At 38.9% G+C, this 13483-nt stretch overlaps 1 protein-coding gene and 1 long non-coding RNA gene across 3 annotated transcripts; both read left to right on the plus strand.

Moving 5' to 3' along the window:
* The first annotated feature begins 290 nt into the window (after window positions 1-290).
* On the plus strand, window positions 291-8698 carry LOC103151961 (ETS translocation variant 5-like). 2 transcript variants are annotated; one of them, XM_007572253.2, is made up of 13 exons: window positions 291-411; window positions 1784-1849; window positions 1938-2019; window positions 2110-2157; window positions 2305-2355; window positions 4359-4467; window positions 4671-4913; window positions 5001-5278; window positions 5385-5447; window positions 6004-6072; window positions 6209-6360; window positions 6454-6561; window positions 6657-8698. In XM_007572253.2, the coding sequence occupies exons 2-13, from the start codon at window positions 1802-1804 to the stop codon at window positions 6888-6890; spliced, it is 1485 nt and encodes a 494-aa protein (XP_007572315.1). In that variant the 5' UTR covers window positions 291-411; window positions 1784-1801; the 3' UTR covers window positions 6891-8698. The 2 variants fall into 2 exon arrangements, with proteins under 2 accessions (XP_007572315.1, XP_007572316.1); XM_007572254.2 differs by having other exon boundaries at window positions 6454-6555.
* Window positions 8699-11352: 2654 nt separating this feature from the next.
* Window positions 11353-13036, plus strand: LOC103151963 (uncharacterized). The gene is made up of 2 exons (XR_001658656.1): window positions 11353-12084; window positions 12186-13036. It is a non-coding gene; the product is annotated as an uncharacterized LOC103151963 (long non-coding RNA).
* Window positions 13037-13483: the final 447 nt, after the last annotated feature.

The raw sequence follows: 13483 nt of genomic DNA on the forward strand, positions 1-13483 counted from the left end.
TATAACTTGAGTTGTATTAAATTACAGTGTTGCGTTGTTGTTCCACTGTGTTATATGAAGATACATATTCAGTCGAAAGATGTTAATTTACGCACATTAATTTTTTTATTTATTCAAATTGGCGGCTCTGGCCCTTTAAGAAAGCTGTGAATTCATGAATGAAACGCAGTCATTCATAAAAAAACAGAACGTACGGACGTCAGAGCTATGTTGAAAGTGATTGGCTCAATTTTCGATTGACTCCCTCTTCAGCCAATGGGAGGGCTGTACTCTGCTTAGCTTATCTGTGAGCTCTTCATTGAGAAAAATCCACAGCCGAGTGTTTATTCGTGGAGCTGCAGGCGATGTAGGGGGAAAAAACTGCGACCACTTATTTTAAATCACTCTTCCAACAATAACTTCACTACCCAGGTATGTTTTGCATTATATTATTGATGGGTATATAAAAGTTGGTCGAAACGTGCTTGTTTTTTCCCCCGTCTATCCAGGCAAACCGCAGAGTCGCGGTTTGTTGCTGGCTGTGAAGGGAGCAGATACTGGTTAAAGAGGCGAACGCCATTTTCTAGCAATCAAAGCCAACATGCGTCCATTTCCGCGCATCTGTCGGCCCCGCAGGACGCTGTTTCTGTTTGCATTGACTGTTCTTTTTATTATTATTATTGTTGTTATTTTTCGTTTTGTTAGCTTTATGAATATTTTTTCCGTTCTCTCTGGTAAATTTCTCAATGGTGAGCTGCCCTCCTCTTCTCCTCCTCCACCTCCTCCTCCTGCTGAGGATCAAGTTTCACTTCATTGAGAAAAACAAGGAGGTCCCACAGCGGTCAGCGCCAAACTCCATTCACAATTTGTCCAATTTTACGTTCGGCTCTCTCGCTTAGTAAATTTGAGTAAAAACAGTTGGTTTTCTTACAAGTATGTCGCAAAACTTAAATACATACTGTTTACGTCGTTTTGAAACGACGTAAAACAAGTTGCCCATCACAAATTATCTGCTTTTGCTGTCAGTTCCTTGAATCTGTATTGTATTTTATTGGGATTTTAGGTGATAAAACTAGCCGAAGGTGGGGCTAAACCTAAGCCGACGTAGATATTTTCCGTATAAACTGAGATTAACTCGTCATTTTGATAAAACCATTTGGAAATTGACTTATCGGGAAATTAATTCCTTATCTCGAAAAAACCATGAGGGGAAAGTATAATGCGAAAACGTCCACTCTCGGCTTCCTTTGGGCTTACATTTTGAAGTGGAAGGGAAGGATAAACAAGAACAAATCTGAAAAGTGTGGTGTGCATTTGTACTCCCTTCAGAAGTCGTCTTGTTAGTTAATCGTGAACATGTTAGTACTTTACTTTCATTAATACAACTGTTCTGTTGTATTTGTGAGAAACTGTATCATGAAGAACAATAATCATGTGTTCGAATGGCCTAGTCAAAGTCTACCCCTAAATCCTCTTGTGCTGTCTGGATATAAATATTTTTGCTTTGCCCATTGACAGTGAGCATTTCAAGGCCACTGTGAACAAAACCGAAAGACATCATGCTTTCTTGCTTTCTCTCATGTTCATAACTCATGATGTCACACAGCTTTTGTTTGCAATGAGGCTGCTAGAGGCACAGCTAAGCCCTGCTGTCTGGTCGCAGAGGTCAGAACAACATAAACCAATTGAGTCACTTTAAGGGGATGATTGTTGTATGAATGGAGGGTTAAATCAGGTGGAAACAGCCGCAGATCTGATGCATTGAAGTGTTTACCTAATAGCGCCCGCTTGTCCTGCCCTCCAGGGTGAACACCGCTGCAACATGGACGGCTTTTACGATCAGCAGGTTCCTTTTGTGGTGCCCGAGAGTGTGAGTTTTTAACCTGCCGATTTTATGTCCCGTTATTTATCGGTTTGTGCATTGCAATCTGATTTGTTTTTACTGCTGCCGGTCGCAGAAATGCCACACAGAGGGGGAGAGGAGTCTCGGCGACAGACGGAGGAGGTTCTTGGACACAGAGCTGGCTCAGGACACAGAAGGTACAATCACCTTGGTCGACTCTGTCTCCGGTGTTGATGTTTCCAAATGCAGCAGTTCACGTGTAAATTTACTCTGCGTTTGTCTTTCAGAGCTTTTTCAGGATCTGATCCAGCTCCAGGAAATATGGATTGCAGAAGGTAAAAAGCAAAGCAAACATTTATTTAAAAATAGCAGCTACAAAAGCTACCTGCTATTAATAAAACCGAACACGCTGCATGTATTGATTATTTTTGGCTCAGCATTTCAGCAAGTCCTTAATCATCCTGTCTTCTGCCGTCTGACAGCTCAGGTTCCTGATGATGAGCAGTTTGTCCCAGATTTCCAGTCCAATAACTGTGAGTAACTACTTCTCCTCTCGTATTTATAGATGTCACCCACAGTTACACAAGCAGCATTTCATAAAAATGACAGTGATTTATTATGCAAACATTTATTTTGGTTGAGAACCCTACATGCAAATCACATTTGCTTATGTAACAGAGCATGATTTTTGTTTATAAACTATGAAAGGCAAATAATGGAGCCATTTTGTTCCCTGCGTGGTGGCGGCTGTGTATATTTAATACTATGCTGTTGTTGCAAATTGCAAATGAAGACGTGTGAAAATAGTCTGAGCAAACAGTGCTGCCCACTCACTTGAGGAAAATAAACTGCTTTCCAGATAATGAGTTTGTTCTATTTATTTTTACCCTGGGTGTTGGACTGCAAGTAGTGTGGAGGAGAAAATTATGTTGTTCCAAAGCTGCCACAATGTAATAAATAAACCATTAAATCAATATTAATCACGTAAGTCCTTAAATGTTACACTTGTACACAGTATTCAAATGTGTTGTTCTTCAGGAAACCATGAGAAAAAGTAAAATGTCAAACATAGTTAAATTAAATTACGATTTGCTCTGTGAGAACTGAATACTCCCTATTTCCATTCATTTGTTGTTGGTCCCTTTTTAGGTCAAGTGGAGAATAAACTAAAACCGACTCAAACCAAAACCACAAACCCCTGACAAACCGCCAACCCATAACTACATTTAATTACAGTAGAAGATTTGATTGTGTACAAAAACTTCTGCTGCCTCTTAATGCATTATTCTTTAAACTTTTCTCACGCTATGACTATTGTTGTACAGACATTTAATGTAAATGTACTGAGATTCCCCACAATCCCACCAAAAAACAATAAAATTTGTTGTAGAATCTGAACATTAGATTATAGAAAATAACAGAAAGCTTAAGTGTAAATTGTGTTCCTTAAATTATTCAGTATTTCATTCCCTTTCCACACATCTTATTACTTTTATATTGATTTGGCTGAATTTTGGCACTTTTACTTCCCCATATTTTGACAGTGAATTGCAGCAATTTTAGCGCTCTATGCTTTTTCATAGAGCTCCAAATTAATCATTTAAAGTTTTCCACTGTTAGAGGTGCATATTCTTTATGAAACTACCACTTGTAGACCTCCATACATTCACCGAATTTTGGCACATATTGCCTTCTATATATTTGATCCTTTTCTGAGATGAGACTAATAGAAACTGATCCAGGAATGTCACACTAGTTTACAAATTGCAGCAAAAGGTATAAAGAAGCCATAAAGGGTTTTGTTTTCTAGAGATCTATATAAAAATATTATGATTACGTGCACGAACAACTGTTATCAGGAGTTGTTTGTGCACAATAATCTCTGTGGGCAGCTGTTGGCCTTTAAAGCCATCACTGCTCCCAACACATTCAATGTTCCATTGTGATATAGATGAACCCAGTCGACCTCTAAGGATACCACTGTACTCTGCTGTGTTTCCAAGCAAAGATTACGCCACATTACCCAGAGACACACAAATGTGTTGGAGCTTTGCCAAATCAGTGCTAGTAGTCACAAGAGCAGGAAATGAGGGGGGTTATAAGACGGCATCTGGGGCCGGTGTATCGATGTTATATCGTGACTCAAAGTAGGTACATTAGGTGCCGTTCCCACACACGTGGCGCTCGTATTTAGTGCCGCTTTAATGACGGCTCCCGTGACTGAACGTCTCCAGGCCGAGGCCATAAAGCCGCCTGCGAGCGTGTCGCACATGGAAATGTTTGTGGCCTGTTGGCGTCACGGCAACATGCTGATGGCAATCTGACGGCTCCTTCCAGGAAAGTTGAGCTCGGATATGAGAAAAACACACAGAGGAGAAAAGGAGAGCGAGCTAAAGAGCTCTGTTGAATCCGAGAAAAGACCTCAGAAATCGTGAGGAATGGAGAAATCTTATCCTTGGACATTTTTTTTCTGTTGTTGCGGGAGCATAAAAAAGTCAAATATACTGAAACATTCTTTTGTAATGTCTGTTTGCAGTGATGCTTCATGGACCGCCTGTCAGCAAAGTGAAGCGGGAGCCCAGTCCGTCCCAAGATCTGTCCCCCTGTGGGACTCCCCAGACTGATATGTGCCTTTACAGTTACAGGTACCAGATAAATGTTTGTAAACGGGATTCCTCTGGTCACTTTTACACATTTTTATGTTATCTTACTACCATACTTGTCATATTGTGAAGAGATTTTGGGAAATAACTATGGAACCAACCTCCAACTTATTTATATTTTGAAAAATAAAAAAAAGCCATGAGGATTGAATAAACTACACTCTTTATGTCATCGTCTCCCTTAGTGCCTGTGAAAACAAACCGGGACCAGCCAATGCACCTGCAACACAGTGTAGCTCCATCCACCCTGCCGGACCCCCACCCTTACGGAGGCAGCTGCAGCCTTCCCCACCTCAAATGAGCAGCCGAGCTCCAACTTCCAACCCCTTCCACCGCCAAAACCTCCCGCAGGCCAGCCAAAACCAGCAGTTTGCGCTGCCGCGTACCCCCATGGGCTGCTCGGCGGCGGCTTTCAACACAGAGCAAAGGTGAGCTCTGATTTTTACCTGAATGTTTGTTTTTGTTTTTTACGTGCATCTCCACGGACGACTCAGACCTTCCTTTGGTCCTCCCAGGTTCCACCGGCAGCTGTCCGATCCCTGCCTGCCCTTCCTGCCTCCAGAGAAAACCCAAAACCCGTCGTACCACCCCTCCAGTTGCGACAGCCGGCCTCTGTACCAGCGCCACCTGTCAGAACCCGTCGTCCCCCTCCCTCCCCGCGCTTTCAAGCAGGAGCTGGTGGACCCACGCTATCCCGACCCGGGGCCAGCCGGTCCAGGTCTGGCCCCGCCCCAAGCCAACTTCAACCACGTCAAAATCAAACAAGAGCCAAGAGACTTCAGCTTTGAACCTGGTATGTTTAAAATGCTTGTTTTTTTTTTGTAATATGCATAATAACTTTTGGGCTAAATAATTTGTGCCAGAAGCTTCCTTGGATCTCTCACTTGTCTCTTTTTCAGAGGTTCAAACCTGCCAGTCGACATTTGGAAAGTCTCCAGTTCTGTTTCAGAAAAACAACGCTGGTGAGTTCTAGTTAATGATTTGCTATTCTGCCTTACGGGAGTCCAAACTGCCACGATTTAATAAGTAAACACAGAGAATCGAAAAGTGCCCTAATTTAGCACAACTGAAGGAATGAATCCATGTTTCAACTGATAACTTAAATAATTCTGTGTTTGTAGTTATTTCAGAACTTGATGATTGGACAGCATCACTTTTTTGGGACTTTATGTTGCAGAGGACTATGAGATTATTAGCTAAATTAAAAGTAAAATAATTATGAATGCTTAATTATGAATTAATAAAATTATGTTCTGTTAACTTACTTTCATATTAAATGTTTACTTCTTTTCTATTTATTTATCGATTGAGTTGTTGCCCATTTGACCGTTTATATGCCACAATTTAAGACATTAATAATATCCGAAATTCCAAAACTAAATGGTTAGTTAGATGCAACTGAAAGATAATGTATTAAAATATTTCATTTATGTCAGCAATAGAAAAAAAATATTCACAAAAGAAAATAGTATAATGACATGCATAACTCAATTTTTTAAAATATTTTTTTCTCCACAGGATTTGGTCCTGACGGAGAGCCTCTTCGGTACTTTGATGACACCTGTGTTGTACCAGAAAGACTGGAAGGTAGGTTACTGGCACACTGCTTAAAAACCCCCTGAATAATTTCATTTTATTCTCAGCCATTAGAAATAAGCGGAATCTGATGGTTTTGGAGGCCGAAGCGAGACGAGTGAACTCAGTGTTTGTCTCTCGCGGCCAGGTAAAGTGAAGCAGGAAGGTTTGCCGTACCAGCGCCGCGGCTCCCTGCAGCTCTGGCAGTTCTTGCTCACGCTGCTGGACAATCCGGCAAACAGACACCTGATCGTGTGGACGGGACGCAACATGGAGTTCAAACTGATCGATCCGGAAGAGGTGGCGCTTTTAGTCTGAAGACTACCAGTTTTAAACCATTTGTAAGAATAGTTCTTTGATTTGAATAATTTTACTGTCTTTTTTTTGGTTCAGGTGGCTCGCCTTTGGGGCATCCAGAAAAATCGGCCAGCCATGAATTACGACAAGCTGAGCCGCTCGCTGCGGTACTACTACGAAAAAGGCATCATGCAGAAGGTAAAGGCGAGTCATCCATCTTTCTCATCTACACAGCTTCACACGATTCTCTTTTCTTTAAAGATTGTTTTTTTTTTCAATACTTTTATTTCCTCCCGCAGGTTGCCGGGGAAAGGTACGTCTACAAATTTGTGTGCAACCCCGACGCGTTGTTCTCCATGGCATTCCCAGAAAACCACAGGCCGAGTTTAAAAGCCGACCTGGACGCGATCTTGCCCCCCAGCGAGGAGGACGGCTTCCCCCTGCCCAGCTACGAGGACGAGGGTCCGTACCTGATGGACGGAGGGGAGCAGTGCGTCCAGGGACTGGCTTTCCCCGACAGCTACCCGTACTAGCAGCTGGAACGGGGGAAAAAAAAACTAAACAAAAAAAAACACAATATTACTGTATTTTACAAAACCAGGCGAAACGTAAAATTACTGAGCAACATTTCAGATAAGCATTTATTTTATTTTATTTTATTTTTCTCGGCAAGAAGTTTAGTTTTTTAAAAAAAATGTCAATGCAACCAGAAAAAGCTGGAAATCTGAGTCACTGAGACTGTTAAACTTGCTTCTTCAGCGAAGAAAACAAACTTTAGTTCCCCTTCAGATGATTGTGTTTACAGGCATTTCAAGGGTATTTGTTTCAGCCGGCGTGGGAAGGGTTGCATTTTTTTAGAGGAAAAGTCAGCTGTTATTAAATTGGGACATGTTGTTTTGCGTCTGCACAAAATAGCTGCAAGAAACCTTAACATTGAAGAGGAAAACGCTGACCAGAAGATGCCCAAACATTTAAAGATATGGTTTTAATTTTAAATAAAAGAATTGCCAGTTTTGCCCCATAAATATTCAGTGGCGGTTCTTGATTACTCGGTGGGCGAGCGTGCATGCGTTCATTCCTTTAGTCATCGTTTTTGTTCTCAAATACAATATTACTTGACTTTCAGAAATCATTTTAAATAATGTTATCAGTATTTAACTTTTCAGTTAAACTTTGTATATACTGTGGTTTTCACGCTTGTCTCAACCTCAAACGTCAACTTTTTTTTTTTTTTACTCTTCTCTAACTGTCGCAGCACTAAATTTGTTGAGGGCACAGTGGACTTAATTTTATTTTTGTTGTTGTTGTTGTTGCCGCCCCCTAACAGAGTGATACCCTGGTTGGTAAGCCACATTTGTCATATCAAAAACCGCCACTGCTGTTAAAGGAATCTGAACAAGTAAGGCCAGATTGTCGGAAACAATGTTCTTTTAGCAATTTCTCTTGATTGCATGATTGAAGCTGTAACTCTACAACTAATGTCTGTAGCATTTTCTTCTAAAGCTGCAGCTGCACTTAAGCACAGATATGCAGTGTTTTGTCCCTCACAAACCTTGTCATCAACTTTTTCTTAGTGTTTCAGTTGCAGCTTTTTCTTTTTTGTTGTTTTCTTGGTCCTTTTTTTTTTTTTTTTTTTTTTCCAGCGGTGGTAATTTTGTAGCATGGCCATCGCTTCTGTTCTCAAATTTGTAAACTCTGGGACCTGTTTGGCAGCCAAAAACAAAAAATAAACCTTGAAGCCATGGCACTCCTTTTGCTAATTTAGTAAACATATTACCCAGAGTGCTCGAAAGGGACGCTCTTGTGTTTTCTGGACCGTATAATCCTGAGACATCTATATGTTGAAAATGTCTTTTTGTGTACATTTTTTTTCCCCTTGGGTTTTAAAGCTAATATTTTTAGCATTATATGGACTTGTATGTATTTCCTATAACGGTTTATGATGAAAGTATTGCTTATATTTTTGGGGGAGAGATCCTGTACGACTGCCACTCTTATGCTTATGAAAGGCATGTTTTTTTTTTCTTCAAAACGCCTCACCATTTAATGTACCGAGATAGTTTTCTGCATTTTTGTATAATTTGTTTGCTTCAGTGTGTAGAGAGAAAAAAAAGTGTATAATTATATATGGATATATTTTTGCAAAAGGCTGTATTTGCTTGCAAATATGTTGCATCAGCTTTCCAAGGAGGAAGAACTTTCTGAATCCTTCAGGCAGAAGATGTTCCTCATATATTTTACTATAGATCCTGACGCTGGTGTGACTTTTACCCTCAGATACTGTATGTGTGCCTTCTGTTTATCTTTACTGATAAAAAAAATAAACTATTTTACTCTTTTATTTTCGCCTCAGTGTCTATCACAAAAAAACATTACGCAAGCCCACTGAGGAGGAAGTTCTTGGATTCTGTGGACATCCTCCAGGGGGCGCAGCTGCTGGGTCAGAGGCTACATAAACTGAAGGAGGTGCATCTCAAATTTTATAATTCAGCAGTTAATTGAACTTATTCAACTAAGCTGAAATTTCATGCTTTTATTTATGCTAATTTAGATAATTATTAACTATAAAAGGATACAACAACTCGATGTGGACGCAATAGAGGCTTTTGCCCGCTAGAGGGCAACCAAACAACCACACAAACGCCCATTCCCTGAAAATATGCTTTTAACAATACACAAGCTATTTATCGTGTATTTCTATATGAAAGTTTGAGGTTTTATTTTTATTTAACAAAAGAAGGGGATAACGTTATTATCTGGATATATTTATTTTATGAAGTTTTGCGCTCGCGTTGATTCGTTGTGCTTACGTCACATCCGGCAGTCATAAGAGAACACGTTTACATCCGGTCTGCGAGACGTGGTCTTTATCCTTCCGTTTTAAGGCATAAGCCCTAGAAAAACAAGCCAATCTTTAAAAACGAGCATAAATTAATAAGTTTTAGCAACGCACATAGCATTTCTTTTTTCAAAGTATCACTTTGGACATTAATTTCGAGAGTGCAGTAGTTGTTCAAATTGACATTTTGCATTTCATTTGACGAAACCACTTGCTGGATAACCCAATCCAAGGTGGTGGTTGAATAGTGTTTGTGGAAAATCCATGTTGTCTGGTGTGACCAGCCTTCCAGAAACATCCCTCTTCTGTTATTATTATTATTATTATTATTATTATTATTATTATTATTATTTATTATTATTATTTCCACCAATCTCAGTAAAAAGAAAACAACAGTGAATACAACTGCTGAACAACTTCTTTATTTTGGAAAAAAGAAAGCCAAATGTCACTTGTTTTGAATGGAATACGTGGATTTCAGGTATTTTCCTCCTTCTTTTCCTTTTTTTTATTATATAAACCCAATTGTACATTATGCATGCAATACTGTATTAGCCACTGAAGATTTCATTTCCACAGAAAAAAAACAAACAAGTAACAACACAAAATTCCCTCAAAAGTCCAGATGAAGCTGCATGGAAAAGGGTGGTTTGGAGAAGCCACAGCATGAGGCCATGTACACAGTTTGCGGTTGTAGTACATGTTCCTCATCTTTAAAACAGCATGCTGCTTTGTATTGCACATTACTGAAACTTTGTATACTGAACCTCGCCGTTGTCCCACGTGAAGTCTAGTCTCATTTTAGCACATGTAACAAATAGCATCTCTCAGAGAAAGAAAATCTTCTCCGTGTGTTTCGTCTGTTGTGATCATCTTGAGGTTTGTCTGTTTCTATCCAAAAGCAAAGTGTATATATATATGTGTGTGTGTGTGTGTGTTGTTTTGTTGTTGTTAGATTCTTTTCTCTTATTGCTGTGATCTCAACAGGCTGAAGTGTACCCTTAATAATTATAAATTTTTTGTTTTTCTGTACCCTGACTCTCATGTTTCTCTTTTACTTTTGTCACTTTTACTGAAATCAATTTTAAAGTCATGAATTTATTTGTAAGAAAATATATTTCTGTTTATGCACCTGTTTTACACCTGCACTTGAATAATTATAAGTGAACAGAAGGAGTGACGCTCTGTGGATCTGCTTCTAATTCACACTTACAAAGGAAATATTAATTTAAGATTAAAAGAGACAGAAGAGTTGGGAAATAATATTAAAGAGCAACAAGGTCATCATTAGCCAATCAGGAACAGGAAACCAATAACTGCTGACATCTGCCATCTAGTGGACACAAATAGGAACTGCCACACAATTTACATTGCATTTCCTTCTACCTGAATTCATCTGTATATTAAATTTCTACATAACTCATTACAACTCCTGCTGTTCACATAACGCATTTAATTTTTTTAATTATTTTATCAGAAAACAATTTAACAGCAATTTAATAAGAATGGGTCAATATTTGGTTTGTAGCTTTAGATCATCTGCAGTTACCCCTGGCTGTCATTAAGAGGAAGTAAAACTGTAGATATAAACATAAACATTGAATCTGTGAGCTCAGCTACTTTCTATGTCACATGCTTTAACTTCAGTATCTATATGCTACATACTGAACGCTAAGGGACCAACGACTGCCTGACTCTTTAGTAGCTGTTAAGGTGTAATTTTGTTAAGATTACTTACCATTCACATTTTATGTCCCGTCACCAAAGCGAAGCAGCAAGCCCTGCAGTTTGGTACAGAGTCCTGCGATAGCAGGGAGTCAGACTCATATGCTTTAGTCAGCGCTAACCATTAGGAAAACATCTTACATCGTCTTACATTGTGAAACAAATTTAACGTCAAAGCAAAACTTTGATTCATAAACAAAAACTTAGAATCGCAAGCAAAAGTTTGAGAAGCACAACCAAAAAATAGAAGATTGCAAGCAAAAGTTTGAGAAGCGCAAATAAAAGTTTATATTTTGCAAATAACTCTTTTACTTCATGAGACAAAAATTAGTGATTTTAATAACAAATATATATAGTTTTTAAACACAATTTTTTGTAAAAAAAAAAAAAAAATATCCTGACAGTTCCAAAAGTTTTGATCACAATTTTATTTTATTTAAATTGACATCAGTTTTTTTTTATTGAATAATTGTGAAACAAATTTAACTCCATATTTTCTGCTGCAGTGACTCGATAATGATGTCGTGATACACGAACCACAGCTTCCCTCTGCCGCCACCTAGTGGATAAAAGCTTGACGTTTTACCGCTTCTACATTGCAACTCAGTGACGCATTGGCCATACCTCGAAACTTCTGAAATGAGGACCTTTTAACATCTTTAAAGCAAAATGAATATCTTATACGATATAAATTAACATCTTTCTTGAGTATAAATCCAGGGCGAAGACCAAAGACTACTTTTCAGCATTTTACGTTGAAAAAACGGGAAAATGACAGCACAAAAAATAACGTGACCTGTGTCAAGGTACAACTCAAACAGTCGCGCGGCGCTTCTTTCTCACACAGCTAACTGCTAGTTTACAATTTTTATTTTTTGGCTAATTAGGTTTTTGCTACAAACGGAACAAAAAAAAATTCAGGACCCTGAAGTTTTCGAGTACCGGGTCCCGCCATGAACTGTTTGTGAAGTGATAAATACGAAGTTCCACATCTGCCGACTGCTTGCGCTACTTCCAGTGAGCGATTCTGTGTCTGGAGCCTCTGACTCGTGTAATAGGATCCATCCTACAGACTACAGACGATGCTGTATTTATCGTCATTGCTCCTGTTTTGTTCTCAACCAACTCTGTTGTTTATTTGACCTTTTGGGAAACATTTCCAGGTAATTGTCGTGACAGACTATATTCTACAACACCTCAACCCCATATTTTTAGGGGTATTTCTGATTCCTCCGAGTACTAAGACGTTTTTCCGGGTTAACAGTTTTTCAGAATATACGGAAGACTGATGTCCCACAGCAAGCAGAGAGCTCGGTGACGGTGGAGGATGTGGACGCGCCTCTCAGGCACAGCAGTGACGGTGGTCCTTGGACAGTAGGACAGCACTGGTGAGTTTGACGTGTTCTTAATTTAAATGGTGTGGTGTCTATGTTAGTTATGGACACAGCTGTTTTGACCGGCTTCTTATGTAGCATTCAAGCGCTAACCTCGTGGTGCATTAAAGTACACCTCGTCGTACATTATAACGTTTTAAAAATAATTTTGCTTAAATGATTTAATTCACCACATTGTTATTTAAAACTTCTTAGCTAACATGATTAATAATGTTTATTCTGACCAAAATTACAATTACTTCTACATTGATTAGTGTTTTAAAAAACCTGAAGAAATGTTCTTTTAAATATGACTAAACGTAGTCTGACAACTTGGGGGCACTCACAAAGCTTTGAAATCTCTCTTGTAGTAATTGAACAAGGAAATGTTGCGGACCTATTAATGATGCTGAAGAACACTGAATTCCACAGCCTTTTCAGATTAAGATTCATGTGACATGTTAATTATATATGGGAAGATAGAAAACACCATAACAGCTCAATGACTGCCATTTCCTGCATGTCATGTCTTTTCCACGTTCCATCTTAGCAATATGTTTCACACAGGAAGATAATTGGTGGTGTGCCATCTGCTACTACATTTCCCCTGTAAACCTTTTCAGTTTCTGTGTTAATAGCTGACATGCTGACATTTACAAATATGTCAAAAGTTGAAACATTTGTAAAAAAAAAAAAAAAAAAGTGATCTCATAAATTTGCGATTGGAGTTGTCTTAAAATGGTAGAAGTCCATTTTGTGAACTGTTAGACCTAGCGTCCAGCTAATCTGAATTTATACCAAGATGTGTTGCAGAGGGAGTTATTGACTCCAGATAAGATATTAACTGCTTCTAATCTTTTTAACTCATTTTAACTTTTTAAGTTTTTAACTTTCCCTTTAATAACTTGAACACGTTAGCCTATATTTTGCTGCTTCTCAAACTCAGATCCACTAAATGCAGGAAGATGAGGAGAATGTCTGGGCTTTGCTACTTTTGAGCTGCTTAGCAACGGGCGAAAATAGGGTTTAAAAAATAGTTGTTGAGCTTTACTCTTTCATTGCTGAAGTGTGCTGTCATTGGTCCTTTTGGGCTCATTAATTTCAATGAATGTTGACTTGGAATAGATGAATTCGTGAACTCAGATATTCTGCACAGGTGCATGCTTAACATCTGTAATATGTGCACAAA

Source organism: Poecilia formosa, unplaced genomic scaffold (assembly GCF_000485575.1).
Source record: "Poecilia formosa unplaced genomic scaffold, Poecilia_formosa-5.1.2 Scaffold297, whole genome shotgun sequence".
Classification (NCBI taxonomy): domain Eukaryota; kingdom Metazoa; phylum Chordata; class Actinopteri; order Cyprinodontiformes; family Poeciliidae; genus Poecilia; species Poecilia formosa.